The sequence below is a fragment of the Petromyzon marinus genome, chromosome 7 (assembly GCF_048934315.1).
Source record: "Petromyzon marinus isolate PM22_M1 ecotype Great Lakes invasive population chromosome 7, UKy_Petmar_22M1.pri1.0, whole genome shotgun sequence".
Classification (NCBI taxonomy): Eukaryota; Metazoa; Chordata; class Hyperoartia; order Petromyzontiformes; family Petromyzontidae; genus Petromyzon; species Petromyzon marinus.
Genome location: NC_133673.1, coordinates 15,813,956 through 15,833,058, shown reverse-complemented (window position 1 = coordinate 15,833,058; position 19,103 = coordinate 15,813,956). Strand labels below are relative to the sequence as shown.

At 56.2% G+C, this 19,103-nt stretch overlaps 2 protein-coding genes across 4 annotated transcripts in view; one reads left to right on the top strand and one right to left on the bottom strand.

The window, feature by feature from the left end:
* The window catches only part of B4GALNT4 (beta-1,4-N-acetyl-galactosaminyltransferase 4), a 66,751-nt gene extending 61,840 nt beyond the window's left edge, over nt 1–4,911 (top strand). The window contains exons 18-20 of the mRNA XM_076065433.1: nt 2,213–2,366; nt 3,209–3,335; nt 3,928–4,911. Of these exons, the coding sequence (XP_075921548.1) occupies nt 2,213–2,366; nt 3,209–3,335; nt 3,928–4,051 (405 nt within the window). The 3' untranslated portion in view covers nt 4,052–4,911. The remainder of the gene's footprint in view (nt 1–2,212; nt 2,367–3,208; nt 3,336–3,927) is intronic.
* A 2,421-nt stretch (nt 4,912–7,332) lies between these two features.
* LOC116940110 (DENN domain-containing protein 2B-like) overlaps nt 7,333–19,103 on the bottom strand; it is an 88,599-nt gene continuing 76,828 nt past the window's right edge. For all 3 annotated transcript variants that reach the window (XM_076065430.1, XM_076065429.1, XM_076065431.1), the window contains 6 exons: nt 17,305–17,482; nt 16,087–16,128; nt 12,386–12,512; nt 11,760–12,008; nt 10,748–10,834; nt 7,333–9,249 (listed from right to left, as the gene is read on the bottom strand). In XM_076065430.1, coding sequence (XP_075921545.1) covers nt 9,215–9,249; nt 10,748–10,834; nt 11,760–12,008; nt 12,386–12,512; nt 16,087–16,128; nt 17,305–17,482 — 718 coding nt within the window. In that variant the 3' untranslated portion in view covers nt 7,333–9,214. The remainder of the gene's footprint in view (nt 9,250–10,747; nt 10,835–11,759; nt 12,009–12,385; nt 12,513–16,086; nt 16,129–17,304; nt 17,483–19,103) is intronic.

The following is a 19,103-nucleotide window of genomic DNA, read 5'->3' as shown; positions in this document are numbered from 1 at the left end:
CAACATTCACACCGAGATTTCTATCTCTGACTCTACATTCACGTCACGAGATTTCTATCTCTGACTCAACATTCACACCACGAGATTTATATCTCTGACTCAACATTCACGTCACCAGATTTCTTTCTCTGACTCAACATTCACGTCACGAGATTTCTATCTCTGACTCAACATTCACGCCACGAGATTTCTATCTTAAACTCAACATTCACACGACGAGATTTCTATCTCTGACTCAACATTTACGCTACGAGATTTATGTCTCTGACTCAACATTCACACCACGAGATTTCTATCTCTGACTCAACATTCACGTCACGAGATTTATATCTCTGACTCAACATTCACACCATGAGATTTCTATCTCTGACTCAACATTCACACCACGAGATTCCTCTCTCTGACTCAACATTCACGTCACGAGATTTCTATCTCTGACTCAACATTCAAACCACGAGATTTCTATCTCTGACTCAACATTCACGTCACCAGATTTCTATCTCTGACTCAACATTCACGTCACGAGATTTCTACCTCTGATGCAACATTCACGTCACGAGATTTCTATCTCTGACTCAACATTCACGTCACGAGATTTCTTTCTCTGACTCAACATTCACGTCACGAGATTTCTATCTCTGACTCAACATTCACGTCACGAGATTTCTATCTCTGACTCAACATTCACACCACGAGATTCCTCTCTCTGACTCAACATTCACGTCACGAGATTTCTATCACTGACTCAACATTCAAACCACGAGATTTCTATCTCTGACTCAACATTCACGTCACCAGATTTCTATCTCTGACTCAACATTCACGTCACGAGATTTCTACCTCTGATGCAACATTCACGTCACGAGATTTCTATCTCTGACTCAACATTCACGTCACGAGATTTCTATCTCTGACTCAACATTCACGTCACGAGATTTCTATCTCTGACTCAACATTCACATCACGAGATTTCTATCTCTGACTCAACATTCACGTCACCAGATTTCTATCTCTGACTCAACATTCACGTCACGAGATTTCTACCTCTGATGCAACATTCACGTCACGAGATTTCTATCTCTGACTCAACATTCACACCACGCGATTTCTATCTCTGACTCAACATTCACGTCGCGAGATTTCTATCTCTGACTCAACATTCACGCCACGAGATTTATGTCTCTGACAACATTCACGCCACGAGATTTATATCTCTGACTCAACATTCACGTCACGAGATTTCTATCTCTGACTCAACATTCACGTCACGAGATTTCTATCTCTAACTCAACATTCACACCACGAGATTTCTCTTTCTGACTCAACATTTACGTCACGAGATTTCTATCTCTGACAACATTCACGTCACGAGATTTCTATATGACTAGGCCCTAAAGAGTCGACCTTCTTTAGAGCCTAGTCTCTCACAACAGAATGCCAAATGGCGAGGTTCAACATACATACATATGCGGGGATGTTTTGATAATAAATGTTTTTTTGAGTTCGATCGCGTAAGTATAAATGTGTCGTACCCCTCCACCACCCGACACAGCCAGTAAGGTTTTTCACGTAAACAACACGCAAATTAGTTACTACTTTAGCCCACCAGTGTGTTAGAGAGGAAATACAAAACATTTACAATTATAGCTTCCGATTCGTACGAGAACAGGGTCACCGTGGGCTATTGGGCCCAAGGCCTGGATACATATTACTGGATCCCAAACCACGGCAGCAGAGATCGCTGACAGAGACAATCCTTACGTCTCAAAATTTGATTCACCGCATCCCGCCATCGCACCCCTTCACCTTAATGGAGTTTGCCAAACATCCCACGATAGGGCCACAGGGCTTGAACAATTGATGGCGCCCATTCTGGCTGCCTTCGTGCTTGTCTGTCGTTTATCACGCCTCTGAATAGTTCTCTTTGAACGAAAACATGCACATGGAAAATTCAAATAGCTGTCGTTGGCATCTTTTCTCACTATCCTATCGCGTCCCATCCCATCTCATCCCATCCTGTCTTGTCCCGTCACATGTTATCCCAACCAGTCTCGTTTCAATCCCATCTCATCCCATCCAATCTTGTTCCGTCCCACTTTGTCCCATCACATTCTGTCCCATCCCGTCCCACGTCCTCCATTCCACATCATCCGATCCCGTCTCACCATCCCGTTCTCTCGGTCCTGTCTCACCATCCCCGTGTGGCCGCCAGGATGCGCACAGCGTGGTGTTCCTGTGCGACCTCCATCTGCACTTCCCGTGGGGAGTGGTGGACGCAGTGAGGAGGCACTGTGTGGAGGGCCGCATGGCCTTCGCCCCCATGCTCATGCGGCTCAGCTGCGGCAGCCTTCCCACGGAGCCCGACGGTGAGGGGCGGCCTCCACCACACCGAGACCCCCCGACTCTTAGAGTTGTTAACTACCTCGCCTGGTATGTAGGGTTCGATCCCGACGCCTGCTTAGAGTTCGCGTGTTATCTGTCTTTTCTCAAGTCGCGTGGATTTTTTCCCTAGTCCTCCGGCTTTTCTCTCCACATTTAGAATCAACGTCACACTTTTAGAGTATTTGCCTGCTATAAATTTCCACGTGACAGCCACTTTGTTGAGCTATCATTTGTGTACAAGTCGCTTCTGAAAAGAGCTATACAGCTCAGTGGGCCTGACCTGGTGAAATCAAAAATATAGTTTAGTCTCAGAGACTCTTGAAACCCTGAACCATGAAACTGTTCAGAGAACCTGTGGACTGAGATTCTATGGCATTGAGACCCACGGTCCCTGAGACTCCCAAACTCTCCTGGACCTGTCAGCTCCTGACACCCACTAGATGCCTGGATCCAAAAAACTGAACCACTGAGGTGCTAAACGGAGACCCCTGGACCCTAGACCTGACATCTTGAGACCTTAAGCCCCAAGATCCTGTGATCTGGAGATCCAAAGACCCTGAGACATTGGAGATGCTGAAATTGTGAGACACCGAGACCCAGAGACTCCAAGATCCATAGATTGAGAGACCCCGAGATCCCTGGACACGAATGCCTCTGTCATCCACGATCAAAGAGCCAAAATCATTCATACAGTTTGTCTCACCTGTTCCATCTCACTTGTTCGGAATCCTTTGTTCTATTTCATTCCATTCCATATGTTCCATCTCGTCGTTTCAATCTCGTCCGTTCCATCTCCTCCATTCTGTCTCCTCTATTCCGGTCTCAGGCTACTGGGAGGTGAACGGCTTCGGCCTTCTCGGGATCTACAAGTCAGACTTCGACCGCGTCGGGGGGATGAACACCCAGGAGTTCCGGGACCGCTGGGGCGGGGAGGACTGGGAGCTGCTGGACCGGTGAGTGGTGGACACTCCGTGGGACAGAGATGGGGGTTGTCAAAATAAATAAATATTATTTCAGCTACTTTTGAAAACAATTAAATTGGAAACAAAATTCAATGTCTTGGTGCATTACATCCACGTACGCATGGCAAATTATTCATTTGGGCTACGTCAGTGGAGGGTCTGCGCGACAAAATTATTTGTGCGCCCAAAAGTCTTGTTAGGCTATTTGGGGGGTGGGTCTTTGTGTTTATGAATGTGTACGTGTGTACGTGTGGGGAGCGGTGATGTAGTGGTTAGCGCGCTGCGCTACAAACCCCGCGACCCGAGTTCCATTCCCGCTCACGGCCACCACATGAGTGACAGTTGTCTACACCGGTCCTGAGCCTCCCCTAGGTCTACTCAGCCTCAAATGAGTACCTGGTGCGGTGTGTAAACATCGCCACTGGGGAGACAAAGGCGGCCGGGCGTGGTTGCTGGCCACCCAACCCATCGTGTGCCGTGCCAGCCCTTTGTAGATGCTCGCGAACAGCACTTGCCCCAACAGCTTGTAGAGGCTACACGGGGGAGCTTTGTCCTTGCGTGCGGCGCCGCCCTCTCCCCGCAGGGTGCTGTCCGCCGGCCTGGAGGTGGAGCGCCTGCGATTGCGCAACTTCTACCACCACCACCACTCGCACCGCGGCATGTGGCACCGCAACGGGGCCGCGCCGCACGACCGCCACGGGGACTGACGGCCGCGCAGGTCGCGACGCGGTCGCCAAATCCGGGCTCATCGCAGTGGTGCGGGCGAGGCTGGGGCGGGAGAGGCTGGGGCGGGAGAGGCTGGGGCGGGAGAGGCTGTGGCAGGAGGCTGTGGCGGGAGAGGCTGGCGGAGGGCACCACCAACCCTCCCATTCCCCCCATCAGAAAAATGTGTGGCCCGGAACCTGGGCACGCCCCTGGCCCGTGGGGCCTGGTGCAGTTGCACCGCCTACACACTCGATAGCTATGCCACTGGTTCATGGGTGTGCGTGAAAGTCGCGTGTTTATGTTTGTGTGACGATTATCTGAACCGCTCCTAGGCCTCCCTTAGGTGGACTCAGCTTCAAATGAGTACCTGGTGCGGTGCGTAAACATCGCCACTGGAGAGACAAAGGTGGCCGGGCGTGGTGCTGGCCACCCAAACCATCGTGTGCCGTACTTGCTAAGAGCACTTGCCGCAAAAGTCTGTTAAGACTACATGGGGGATGATCTGTGTTGCACAGGGTGTAGTGGGGGAGTGGCGGTACATTGGTTAGTGCCATGCGCTACGATCCTGACAGATTTGGTGTGATTCTCGACCACGGCAAACATCAGAGGCGAGTGATATCTTAATTCCTGCGCCTCCCCAAGGTCGACTTAAGCCTTAAATGAGTACCTGCTCTGGTGTATTAACATCAGCGCTAGGGAGACAAAGGCGGCCGGGCGTGATGCCGTGTCAGCATTAACAGGCACTCGCAAACAAACACTTGCCCTAACAGTCTGTAAGGCTATACGGGGGGGGATCTTTGTCTGTGTTGACGACAGTGATGATGATTACATTTCTATGATAATTAAATTTAATTACAATTAACGAGAAGAGCCTCGACGTTGGAGTCTCGTGGTGCGAGTGGGCGGCTGCGTACGCGCGTTGACACGGGCGGTGTTTGCCAGTTTTATCTCGGGCTCGAGAATGCTCAAATACGGGCAGTCGTGGTGGGAGAGCGTCTCACAACTCCCGGCGCACACACACACACGCACAGACACGCACGGACACACACGCACGCACACACACGCACGCACACACACACACGCACGCACACACACACGCACGCATTAGCGCAGTCGTCCACCTCCATGGGGAGGATTAAAGTCAACTCCAGCGCCGCTACTTTGTTGTAGATCATAGTGCAGCGTGCAGGGTGGAGGTGACGATCGACTCGAACGCTGCGTCCACCCCCAACACCCACCCCCAACACCCACCCCCCAACACCCACCCCCCAACACCCACCCCCCAACACCCACCCCCCAACACTCACCCCCAACACCCACCCCCAACACCCACCGATTGGCTTAACGCTCTCCATGTCCACACGCACGTGGAGTCAATGTTGCCAACCACACCATGTGAACGTCGAGGTAACGCTGCCAACCACCGCCTTGCCAATTAGGAGGCAGATGACGTGCGTGCAATGCATGATGGGAGTGGCGTCCTCTTGCTGTGCGTGAGCAGCACGCCTGCGGTGTTCATATCCTTGGGTTGGGAGCTGACGGAGTCCATCATTCTTCTGGGGCCGATAAAATGAGAGCAGCTTTGTTGCGGGCAGTCAACCCAGCGGTTGTTCGATAGACAAATCCCGCCCCCACTGCTCATGGAGCAGGATCGGTCACTTTAGTGTTCGGAAACACAGACGCCCTCCTCCACTCTCGTTCGAATCTATCCTTTCGATTTATTTTACACTGTTTTTCTTAAAGCCGTTAGATTTGTTACACTTGTATAAAAACGGGGTGGAGGGGTGAATAATAATACATATATTGTAAGGCACCGGAACAATTTGTTTTGCTTATGAAGCTGCAGGACAAACGCCAGCACGGGGAACGCATTTACAGGAGAGCGTCGACGAAACGAGAAGCCATTTACAGACGCGATCGAGCATGGCAGAGGAGGAGAGACAAACACGGCCATCACTCAACGGGCATCCCGGACGCCGCGAGGCATCGCCACCCTCCCGAGGCCGGAACGGATCCTGGAACGGAGCTCGCGGTCCGTGCGGCGCTCCTCCTCGCAGCGACAGCACCTCCCCGGCAGCGGTTGCCGCGGGTGTCTGAGACGCGGGCGGCAAGTGATGGCGCGAGACAGAGCCAGAGCCGAGAGGGAGAGACGGAGAGCCGAGAGAGAGTGAGAGAGAGCGAGACGCAGCCGAGAGAACGCAACGATCTCCCGGTCGCGAGTACCTCATCAGGATCAGGGACAGAGGCGATCGCTCCCCGAATCTGCTGCGGTCTGCCGCCAGACTCTCGAAAATAAGAGTTGAAAATTGTCTCTTTGTTCGCGTGCCCCTGCCCCTTCGCGTTTTGCATTGAACACCACGAGCGCCCAGTAAGGCTCGCCATGGTTCCCGTCTCCTTGGTTCCCGTTGCCGTGGTCCTTGTCGCCGTGGTCCCGAGGTGATGGTCTCCTCGAGGGCACAGCGCAGGGAGGTGTCTCGTGGTGTCGCTTTACTTGCCCAGGAAAAAGCAGCAGCCCTCGAAATCCTCGTGGGTCTTCTCGCGGTTGTCGCGAGGGGAGTGGGGGTCACGATCTGCTTTTGGTGCCGCACCCGGAATGTCGCCGGGCTCCATTTGTTGTCCCGGCGCGGTGGTTGAAAGATCGGTGCGCCGGTCCCCTCGATCTCACTGCCTGTGTCCACCCTGCGATTGCAAACGGCTACGGCACAAATCGAGCTCACGCGGCACCGTCACGTGCGGTGGGAGTAAAGTGTGGGCCACGTCATCCTCTTGTCAAGGCGTCTGGGCCAGCCTAGAGGAGTAAGATACAACAACAAAAACTAAACCACCTCCAGAGAGTGAGAGAGAGAGAGCTCTCCTCGAGTCGGGGATTTTCATCCGGCGGTGCCGCGAAGCAAGCGGTTGCGTGGCTGCGCCTTTTCCGTTCCAGGCAGTAACTGAGCTGCGCGTTTCCCGGGTCGACTGCGAAGCTCTCGACATCATCACGGTGAGCGGGGGCGTCGCGTGCGTGGCGGTAACCGCAGCGAGTCCGGCGTACGGCGCACGCGGCGTAGCGAGACACCGACACGAGCCGCAGACCCTCCACACCTCTCACGGCCGTCGGCGGTCGATCCGCGCAATGTTTGGCGTGATCGCCCCGTCCCAGACGTGGCCACGATCACTGTCATACAACTGCTGCTTGACCGAACCTCTCCCCCTCCTTCCCTCCCTCCCTCCCTCCCCCTCCTCCCTCCCCCTACAACTCCTCCTCAAACTCCAACTGCTCTTCATCATCATCATCATCGTCGTCGTCGTTGCTCCCACTTGGGCCCTGCAGGGCGGAGCTGATCCATTTGCTGCGCTGCGAAGTCACTCGACAGCACCGGCCCTCAACTTTAAAGTCTTTGTTGTCACCCCCCCACCCAATCCCCCCTCATTAATGAATCTTCCCGCTCGCGTTGAACAAAAGCACGGGACGTCACACCCTGGGTGTGACACCCTGGGTGTGACACCCTGGATAGGACACCCTGGGTGTGACACCCTGGGTGTGACACCCAGGGTGTGACACACTGGGTGTGACACACTGGGTGTGACACACTGGGTGTGACACCCTGGGTGTGACACACTGGGTGTGACACCCTGGGTGTGACACACTGGGTGTGACACCCTGGGTGTGACACCCTGGGTGTGACACACTGGATAGGTGTGACACACTGGATAGGTGTGACACCCTGGATAGGTGTGACACCCTGGATAGGTGTGACACCCTGGATAGGTGTGACACCCTGGATAGGTGTGACACCCTGGGTGTGACACCCTGGGTGTGACACCCTGGGTGTGACCCCCTGGATGTGACACCCTGGGTGTGACACCCTGGGTGTGACACCCTGGATAGGTGTGACACCCTGGATAGGTGTGACACCCTGGATAGGTGTGACACCCTGGATAGGTGTGACACCCTGGGTGTGACACCCTGGGTGTGACACCCTGGGTGTGACCCCCTGGATGTGACACCCTGGATAGGTGTGACACCCTGGATAGGTGTGACACCCTGGATAGGTGTGACACCCTGGATAGGTGTGACACCCTGGGTGTGACACCCTGGGTGTGACGTCGCTACATGATAAGAGCTGCTCGTTTTCGGGCTGCGCCTTCCATGTACGCGGCCGAGGAACCGCGCGCCGTGGTTCTGTGCCGTGCGGGAATCGCCGCAGGACGTAGGCTCGCCGCGACACCCGCACCACCACCGGCACCGCAGCATCTCGCCACGGAACGTCGAACGTCTCGCGTCCGCCGTTGTTGCGTCCACCGCGAAAACCCAAGTGCGGACGAATCCGCGTGCAAAATCTTCGCCGCAAACGAATGCGCCGACCTCTCTCTCTCTCGCCGTGCGTTCTCCTCCCAGGCCGCATTCGGCAGCCGCCGCACGACCGCGAGTGGCGCCGCTTGCACCCCAGGTGACGCCGCTTGCACCCCAGGTGGCGCCGCTTGCACCGCAGGTGGCGCCGCTTGCACCGCAGGTGACGCCGCTTGCACCCCACGTGGCGCCGCTTGCACCCCAGGTGACGCCGCTTGCACCGCAGGTGACGCCGCTTGCACCGCAGGTGACGCCGCTTGCACCCCACGTGGCGCCGCTTTCACCCCACGTGACGCCGCTTGCACCCCAGGTGGCGTCGTGGACATCGGCGTTCATTTACCACTCGGTGAGGAAATTTAGCGGCAGGCGTGATCTGATTGGTCGATACCGGTAGCTCCTGGCGGAAGGTGCCCAGCCGGTGCTCCTGTGCTGCCGCTGCTGCTGGTGCTGCTGGTGTTGCTGTGCTTCTGCTGCTACTGCAGCTGTTGCTGCTGGTGCAGCTGGTGCTCCTGCTGCTACTGCAGGTGGTGCAGCTGGTGCTGCTGTGCTTCTGCTGCTAGTACAGCTGGTGCAGCTGGTGCTGCTGTGCTTCTGCTGCGACTGCTGCTGTTGCTGCTGGTGCAGCTGGTGCTTCTGCTGCTGCTACTGCAGGTGGTGCAGCTGGTGCTGCTCGTACAGCTGGTGCTGCTGTGCTTCTGCTGCTGGTGCTGCTGGTGCTGCTGGTGCAGCTGGTGCAGTTTGTGCAGCTGTAGCTGCTGCGACAGGCTGCCGCCGGTAGAGACCTGCGTCTCCACGCTGCTCCCATCCTGGCGCCGGCTGGTCCTGAAGGAGACTACTGCTTCTTGGAAAGGAACTTCATGCGGCTCCCTGCAACACACGAGCCAACACCCACCGAGAGGTTTAGGGGCAGTGGAGCAGCATCGGCTATCGCGCTGCATCTATGAACCCAGCGATCCAGGTTCGACTCCCTGCCTGGGCTAACGTCAGCGGTGAGGGATATCTGAACCGGACCGGCTCCTCCCCTATTCCCCCGATCCTGCCCTATTCAGGTTGACCAGCGTGGTGAAGTATGACCACGAGCGACATGGTGTGGGGGAGGCCTGAATCCAGCAGTGGGTTCACTCGGGGCTGGAGCTGTAGGTTTAACGACAGCTGAATGATCGTATTGGTTCGAGTCCAATCCCAGTCTTCCTATCCATTGCGCGTAGACGCCTCGTCTCATTCGCCACATGTTATACAAGCCAAGCCTTCCCGCGCTCTTAATCCCATCTGTAATATAATTCGTAGAGGTTTCGAGTCCATAAATTGCTTGACATATAATAGTTTAAAAACCCCCAAAAAACTCTATTATGTAAGATAATCATTATGTTTGTGAAAAAAGAGATTCTACGAATTTTTTCTTTTTTAAATGACAGACTTCTCGGCTCAAGTGCCACAAAGGAAGAGAGACAAATGGCGTGCAAATGGCCCGAGTGTAAGGAATAACGTTCATTCACAGACACGCACGCACAGATCAACAATTCACATCCCTCACTCCCGCGTCTCCCGGCCCACAACACCCCTGGCACACATTACCGGGTTGTCCACGGGCAGTCCCGTCCCATCATTCGGGCTTAACTCTGCTTAGCTTTCTGACATTCGTGACGATCTGCCCGTCGGCTTTGTGCGGTATCTACGCTCTGCGCCAGGGGGTGGCTCCACCCTGCACCGTGAGGCAAGGCTCCACCCTGCACCGTGAGGCAAGGCTCCACCCTGCATGGCTGAGGCAAGGCTCCACCCTGCACCGCTGAGGCAAGGCTCCACCCTGCACCGTGAGGCAAGGCTCCACCCTGCACCGTGAGGCAAGGCTCCACCCTGCATGGCTGAGGCAAGGCTCCACCCTGCACCGCTGAGGCAAGGCTCCACCCTGCACCGTGAGGCAAGGCTCCACCCTGCACCGCTGAGGCAAGGCTCCACCCTGCACCGTGAGGCAAGGCTCCACCCTGCACCGCTGAGGCAAGGCTCCACCCTGCACCGCTGAGGCAAGGCTCCACCCTGCACCGCTGAGGCAAGGCTCCACCCTGCACCGCTGAGGCAAGGCTCCACCCTGCACGCTGGGTTGCGCTGCCGCTGCCGCCAATCCTGAGCGCTACGGCTCGGGGCCGGTGGCTGTGTCCGCGCCGGCACCAGCGCGAGGTTGAACGTGCGTAGTAGCGTAGTGTATAGCGTTACTGTATAGCAGTGTAGTGTATTGTAATGTAGTGTGTATTCGCGCGTGTACGTTGAACTTCTTTCGCACCGTACGTAGCCAACCATGCCAATCGGAGGTGCGGGGGGAAGGGCGACAAACACAACCAGCAGCAGCAGGGGCGGCGTCTCTGCTCACCGAGCTCCTTGAGGAAGCGATTCACGCCGCTCTGCTCCACGTTGGGAACTTCGTCAAGGAACTGTGACGCCCGCAGCTCGAACAGCCCTGGAGGGTCGCCCACAAACACCGCGATTAATATCATCATCATCATCATCGTCATCATCATCGTCGTCGTCATCATCATCAGTGAGCAGTGAACCACCTCGTGTCGAGGAACAGCCGTGACAAGTCGCCCACAAACACCACGATTAATATCAGCATCATCATCATCGTCGTCGTCGTCGTCATCATCAGTGAGCAGTGAACCACCTCGTGTCGAGGAACAGCCGTGGCAAGCCGCCCACAAACACCGCGATTGTCGTCGTGCGTTCTTCCTTTTGGTGCAGTGACAGACCAGGCCTGGGCCGTCGGTCCAATCGTATGTTTACGTGAGTCTGGAATGGATCTTTATACGAAGTCCAGGGGTCTCTGCGCGAGTCTCTGGGTTTGTTGTACAAGTCACCGGTGACGGAGCTGTGACCAGCCACTCGCCGTGCTCAGTGCAGCCGGGATCCCGGCGGTGCAGCCGGGATCCCAGCGGCGTCCCCTCCGACACGGCCATTGGTGAACGCGCGTGGAGGTAGCCGGCGGGACTCGTGTTTGACACGGGGCGATGCAGTGTCGCTCGGAGCGCGACAGACCGCCACGGCGTAAACGGCGACGCGGCGCTCGAGCTCGGCAAACGGCGGCACGTCACGGCGCTGGGGCGAGCCGCACGGCGCGACAACGTCCCCCACCCCCCGTGTCGCCCGCCCCACCGCCCCCCCCAACCGCGTTGCCCTCCCCCCGCGTCCTGGCCCACCGTTTCGAGTATTCGGCTGCTGCTACTGCTGCTGCTGCCGATCCTCACGCGACGACGACGGCGACAAGCCGCTTTCGTCACGACAAACAGCTGCGTGGCTCGGTAGGCGGGGCTGGAGGGCCTCGCACGGCGCAATTAAAAAACAAGAATTTGAAGTAAGAGAGTCGGTCGGCGGGAGTTTTAGTTCACCTCTGGCGTGGTGGCAGCGCCGCAGCTCACGGTCCTGCACGAAGCCGGCGAACATCTGCGTCTGCATGAAGACCTCGAGGAAGCGGCGGACGCTCTTGGAGGCGACCGCCTTGCGGAAGGCGTCGGCTTGCAGGCGGCGCGTGCCCCGCTCGTCGGCGCGCACGTGCAGCGCGAAATGGCCCACCGTCTCGGCGAAGAAGCGCACAAACGCCTCCGACACCAGCGCATTGAGCGCCGCGTTGGCCTCGCCTGACGCCATGCGCATTGGGGGGGGAAGGGGGGGGTGGGGCAGGGGAGTGGGGAAAGGCCCCGCGGGCGCCGTTAGCCGGTTTTAGAGTTGCCTCGTCGTTACCGCGTCGTTTGATTTGTTTTACTTTACTACAAAACACTCGGAACAACCGGCGGAGCGCCCGGCAGATAAAATACACAAAGTTGGCACAGTAGGGGGGTAACACAGCTGGTGCGTCCGCCGGTCGTCTCAGTCAGCCAACCACGGCACCTGCTGCGTCCGTCCCGTGACCTCCTGCCAGCGAGCCTTTGACACTCCACGTGGCCTCCAAGCGCACCTGGCCGCATCTCAGTGGCCAATGGCGGGTGTTGGTATTGGGGGGAGGTGCGCGGGTTACCCGTGTCTCCGTCGTCCGTCTCGTCGTCGCTGTCCACGGTGCTGCTGGCGATGACGTTGCGCTGCTCCAGCACCTGCTCAAGCGCGGCGTGCAGCTTGCGCGGTATGACGCCGTCGTCATCGTCCAGCTGGCACCGCCACACAGGCAAAGACAAATGATCCCCCCTGCCCGTTATAGCTTCACAGCCTCTCGGAGCAAGTGCTGTTAAGCGAGCAGCAGTAACCTATGAAGGCCGCCACGGCACACGTATGAGGGCGTGGTGTTGCCAGCAGCACGCCCGGCCGCCTTTGTCTCCCCCCCCCCTGGTTGATGTTTACCGCACCAGGTATTAATTTAAGGCTGAGTCGACCCAAAGGGAGGCAACAGCCATTGCTGGGAATTGTTTGTAGTGCAGCGCACAAACAACGTCGGCGCACACACACACACATGAATAATTGGATACTAAGTGGTAGTGAAATCACCGCAGCACCTGTGCCAGGCTAAGTGCGCCTTGAGGCTATCACGTGAAGTGCTGAAGGATTGCTGATAGAAGGTCACGGAACAGACCCAGGTGTTATGAGTTGACTGAGATGACTAAGGCACGCACATATATATTTAACAAAGACAAAGACCCCCCCATATAGCCCGATCAGACGGTTGGGGAAAGGGCTATTAGCGAGCACCTATGAAGACTGGGTTGGCACACGAGGGGGTGGGTGGGCAGCACCACGCCCAACTGCCTTTGTCTCCCCAGTAACCATGTTTATACATCGCACCAGGTACTCATTTGAGGCTGAGTCGACCTAGGGGACACCCAGGACCGGTTCAGATTATCGTCATTGGTGTTGGCCGTGAGCGAGAATTGAACTCGGGTGGCCGGGTTCGCAGCGCAGCGTGATAACCCACTACACTACCGCTCCACACACACGTACACACATACAAAGACACGCACACAGTCTCCCACACGCGTTTCTTTAAGGCCATCGTGACCGGCCTCTCTGACCAGAAAAATCCATTCACATTTTGTGGTCACGAGTACTGCTATTGATCAGACGCGTGGGAGAAGAGATCAGATGTCTTGGAATCGCGCGCACGCACGAACGAATGCGTGAACATGCACAAACACGTGAACACGCAAACGCACACCCTGGCAAAGATCCTGCCCGGCACGGTAGATGAGAGGGTGGTGTGGCCCAGGACCGGTTCAGATAATCATCACTGGTGTTGGCTATGAGCGGGAATTGAACTCGGGTCGCCGGGTTTGTAGTGCAGCGCGCTAACCGTTGCACTGCCGCTCCTCGTACACACACACACACGTACACACACACGTATAGCCTTAACAGACTGTAGGGGCAAGTGCTGTTAGCGAGGGCATATGAGGGCGTGGGTGACCAGCACCACGCCTAACTGCCTTTATCTCCCCAGTGGCGACGTTTATACACCGCACCAGGTTCCAATTTGAGGCTGAGTCGACCTAGAGGAGGCCCAGGACCGGTTCAGATAATCGTCACTCGTGTTGACCGTGAGCGGGAATCGAACTCGGGTCGCCAGGTTCGTAGCGCAGCGCGCTGACCGCTACACCACCGCTCCCCACGCACTTCACCACACACACTACACACACTCGCGCTGACTCACGCTAGTCCTCGCCCACTCAATGCACGAGGCTTCCCCGTGCGTAAATCGCCGCCGTTTTACTGGAAATTCCATCGACCAGGGCCGCCCGTAAAAGCCCACGGGACGCCGGCACCGTGAAAGCGACAGCCGCGTCGGGAGAAGGGCAGCGCGGAGATGGATGACGACTCGCACGCGCAGCCCAGACGCAGCACGATCGCCCCTTCGTTGCAGAGGTTCGCGGGTCTGAACCGGTGAGCCGCCCTGGTTAATACTGCCGGGTGTATGAGGATCGTCACCCGATCGGCTGCGAGCAGGACAGGTCGGGAATAATCGACGTCTGCCTTCGGGTGGAAGCGGTTTATTGATTTGTTTTACCGGATGTGGTCGCGGTATCACAGCTTTGTGACTTCGCTGTAGCGCACTGCACAGTTTTGACAAGAGGCCGAGTGCGGCCTGAGAAATGTGTGTGTGGGTTTGGTCTCGAGCGGGGAGGGTGGCGGCCCAAGCGTTTCGGTGGATGCCGTACGTGCGCTCCTACGTATGTTCGTACGTGCGTTCAACATACGCGCCTACGTATGTTGAACTTCTTCCGCGGGCCCACGTCACTCTCCACATTTGGAACTTCACGCCGCCAATTCCTTAATTGTGGAACCGCGTGGCAACGGTCACCCCTCCCCCGCCTACCGCGGAAGATTGGCAAGACCCTCCTGAACAAGAGTCTGGAGACTCGGCGAGGCTTTCCTGGGCAAACAACAATAACAATCCATAATAATTCCGCTGTCCGTGTTGTTGACGTTTTCACGGCTGGCAGTCCCTGTTGTGGGAATGGTTCGGCCATTTGCTGGCCCGGCCTGCGGGAAGTCACCGGAAAAAGGCCAACGGAGTGCAGGGGGAGAAACGTGCGAAACTCCGTACGGATAGCCGCGAGTGTCACCACTGCACCACCACGCTGCCCGCAGTCGTGCAGGCGTTTCGCCGTACTCTGTCAATCACTCGACGACAAAACGAAAATTACAAACGCTGTCTATGTACTGAAAATGAAACGAGACGGGTTGATTTGTCGCTGTTTCTACCGTTGCGTCTACAAGCGATGTTTCATTTCGGTGAACGCTGCACACGAATCCAAATGACATAATAACGATGCCTAAGCAGCGGTTGCATCTGCTTATATTTATTGTGTCGCGTATTGCATAGTTTTGCGTTGAACTGCCACCCACATCTCTAAGACAGAGGGTTCTCTGCCTGCAAACATCTGGCAGTTCATCAGCATTGGCTCAAGACAGTATGACCTCTACTGATGAGGCACTGAGTGTTGAAACTGGTCCCAAGTTGTGCTCGCATGAAAGAAAAAAAAAGGCTGCTCATAAGATGCACCCCCAGAAGGCCGTGCGGCAGATTGACGGGGATGTGTAAATAAATGCGTAACAAAAATAGAACTTATATATTGATATAAATGTATATTTATTTAATGCACAGAGACAGATATGGGACGGAGGTGTGACGTCACCTTATGTATTTTGTTAAACGATATAAAAGTGGCCCTGTGGAGACGGTGGATGTGGGGCAGCTGCTGCTGCTGTGGTGGTGGTGGTAACGAGTGTTTGTGTAGCTGGTCTGGGACAGAGCTTCCTGCCGACACCCCCCACCCCCTTTCCCAGACAAAGATAAATGTATCCCGTATAGTCTTCACAGACTGTTGGGGCAAGTGCTGTTAGCGAGTAGCACCAATGAAGGCTGCCGTGGCACACGAGGGGGTGGGTGGCCAGCACCACGCCCGGCCACCTTTGTCTCCCCAGTGACCGATTCAGATATTCAGCGCTGTTATTGACCGTGGTTGTGAATGTAACTCGGGTCACCGGGTTCATAGTGACACGCACACGACGTCCTTCAGAAGCATGATGCTTGGTTCAAGTCGGGGTTCCAGACCCAGTTCAGATAATCGTCACTGGTTTGGACCATGAGTGGGATTCAAACCCACGCGTGGTGCTGGCCACCCACCGCCTCGTGTGCTGTGTCGGCCTTCATAGGTGTTCGCTAACAGCACTTACCCCAACAGTCTTCTGTCAAGGTTATACGGGAGATCTTTGTGTGAGTGCGCGGTTACTCACCTGTCTGATGAAGCGGTTATTGCACAGGTCCACCACGAGCACCTGTACGTGACACGCGGCACAGACTGTGGTGAGCCAGATGGTGGTGTTGGCTACGCTGCTGCTGCTGCTGCACGTGGCTGCCTGTAGTCCACCAGTGCTGAGGCAGCAGCGAGGGTTGGGTGGATCACCGTGCAAAGCGATCGTGACATAGCGGCCACTCGTTTAAGAGGTTCGCATCCAGCGGCCGCCCTCGTTAGTACTGCAGGTGGAATAACCGCAATAATATTGCCACTATGCAGGGTGCGTTTTACCAAAGTTAAAGGTCCCCGTGGGGTCATTGTGTGCCTGCGTCATGGTCCAAAGTTGAAAAATTACCACCGCAGACGTTGATAAAAACCACGCAATGTAAACATCCCAATGCTGCAAAGATTACTCGCAAATTACTCCCAACCGGAAAAATATAATAAACAACCATGGCTCGGGCCACTGTCAGATCTAAGTTGGCAGGACCCTCCTGCGAACGACACACTATCAACTTCTTTTGCCATGTAAGGCCCATCGAGCTAGAAATCTCATTTTAATACATAACTGGGCACAAATTATAGCTCTACGAAGTGGCTTATCATCGTGTGGAAATTTATAGCAGCCAAAAAATCCAAGCAACCACGGGGATGGAGACACTCAAACTCCAAATATACAACAGGCGTCAGGGTTGGGATCGAACCCACGACCTCCTGCATACCAAGCGAGGTAGTTAACATCTCATAGCCACCGCGGTGCCCCGTGGAACGACCTGTGGGACTTGACGAGGCCCTCCCTCCACTCCCTGCCTCCACTCCCTCCCCTCCCTGCACTCGCTCCCTCCACTCCCTGCACTCCCTGCCTCCACTCCCTCCCCTCCCTGCACTCACTCCCTGCACTCCCTCCACTCCCCTCCCTCCACTTCCGCCCTCCAACTCCCTCCACTCCCCTCCCTCCCTCCACTCCACTCCTTCCACTCCACTCCTTCCACTCCCTCCCCTCCCTCCACTCCCCTCCCTCCACTCCCCTTCCTCCACTCCCCTCCACTCCCTCCACTCCCCTCCACTCCCTCCACTCCCTCCACTCCCCTCCCTCCACTCCCCTTCCTCCACTCCCCTCCACTCTCTCCACTCCCCTCCACTCCCCTCCACTCCCCTCCCTCCACTCCCCTCCCTCCACTGCCCTCCCTCCACTCCCCTCCCTCCCCATCGTCACCTCCTCGAGCGGCAGCTCCTGGAGTTTGGGCAGCGTGGAGGAGAGGACGCCCATGAGGAAGGGCGTGGGGGAGCAGGCGATGTCCAGCATGGAGGCGGGCAGCACGGGCACGTAGGTGTGCTGCCACGCGAACGGGTAGAGCAGCGCCGCCGCCGCGTGCCCGCACTTCGACAGGGTGCTGGGGGGGGGGGGGCACGGCCAAGGCGTCAAGAGGGTAGGGTCACAATTCAGATTTGAAGAATAATTGTTCACCACCTCCATGGATAGGCATGAGCTGGCCGCTGCCCCAGCGGATGTACGTTGACAACAAGCTCGCTCGGCACGTGTCCGCCGATCTATTTGCTAGTTTTGTGTGTGGGTACATTGCACCCTCGCCACCCCCCGCCTCTTACGCTCATCTTCCCCTCCCGACGGTTCGCTGTCGTCGCTTCGACGCGAGGAGGACAGAGCTGAACCTCCTCCTCCTCCCCTGTCTCTTGCCCCGTCAGCAACCTGCCCTCGGGGGCACTTGTCCAATAAAACATTTTTTTTGTATTCACAACGTGAGCACACACCCTAGCGGGGGACTCACAAGCCCAGAGGGCGCGTCCCACCGAGTGTTCACTCGCCTGCGGCCGTCGGATATGCAATGGGTCCATAAACAAAGAATAGTTATTCACATAATGTGGGTTTTTTGGGTTTAGGTCGTGGTGTGAAAAAAGTTGAGACATAAAACCCTCCCTCCACCCGACGCAGCCAATTCACAAGTGGCGGGTGAATTAAACGAGCCGATTGTACTCCTGCTTCAGCACTACCGTTGTGGTAGTTGTTGTTGTGGTAGTTGTTGTGGTAGTTGTGGTAGTTGTTGTGGTACTTGTTGTGGTACTTGTTGTGGTACTTGTTGTGGTTGTTGCTGTGGTACTTGTTGTTGTGGTAGTTGTTGTGGTACTTGTTGTGGTAGTTGTTGTGGTAGTTGTTGTGGTAGTTGTTGTTGTTGTTGAGTGGGGAAAGGAGCCGCCGGACAATGAAGCGGCACAGAATGTCCCCCCCTCCTCCCCAAGTTCTGCCGTCCTCTATTTATTAAGTTGTTACTGGCCAATGAACGAGTGTTGATATACACGTGGAAGGAAACTGAGGACCATCATCACACCCCTAAATTATACACTCAAACCAAACGTTGCCGGACGGACTCTTTCGGAAGATGCGTGGGTTGATTTGCGACGGGCTCACACGGCCACGTGGTGGTGCTCAGCGGTAGGGGAAGCTGCTCGCAATCACGAGTTTGCGAGTTCAACTTCAGTTTGGTGGTGGGGGGGGCGGTGTCTCAGCCCATAATCCCTGCCTCCGGGGTCGATAAAACGAGTACTACTTTGTATAGTAGGAAGTCAACAGTGGATATCCTCAGGTTATTCTTGCCCTTGCCGCAGGAATGTGGAATTTCTACAACTGGCTCTGCAGGGCTGTAAACGGGCGATAAGCGCTGATTCGAACCCCGTCGCTCGCCACCAAGTGGCGGCGGACGTCACCAGGGCGCTCGCGCCAGGCTAGGTGCACGCCTTCGATTGTCGCGCGAGTCGGGACGGCACCGCCCCCCCCGAGACGCTTCGCTACCGCTGACAGCCCCCGACGGCCCCCCCCTCGCCCCTCCCCACCCTTCCTCCTCCCCACCCCCCAACCACCTCCGAGCGCGCGAGCACATCCTGCAGGAGTAACCCCGCACACGCGGACGGACGGCGCGGAGGAAACGGCACGAACCTTTACAACTCACCCTATAAATATCCATGTCCCCTCTGCTGAGGTGCGTGTGGGGGGCGGGCGTG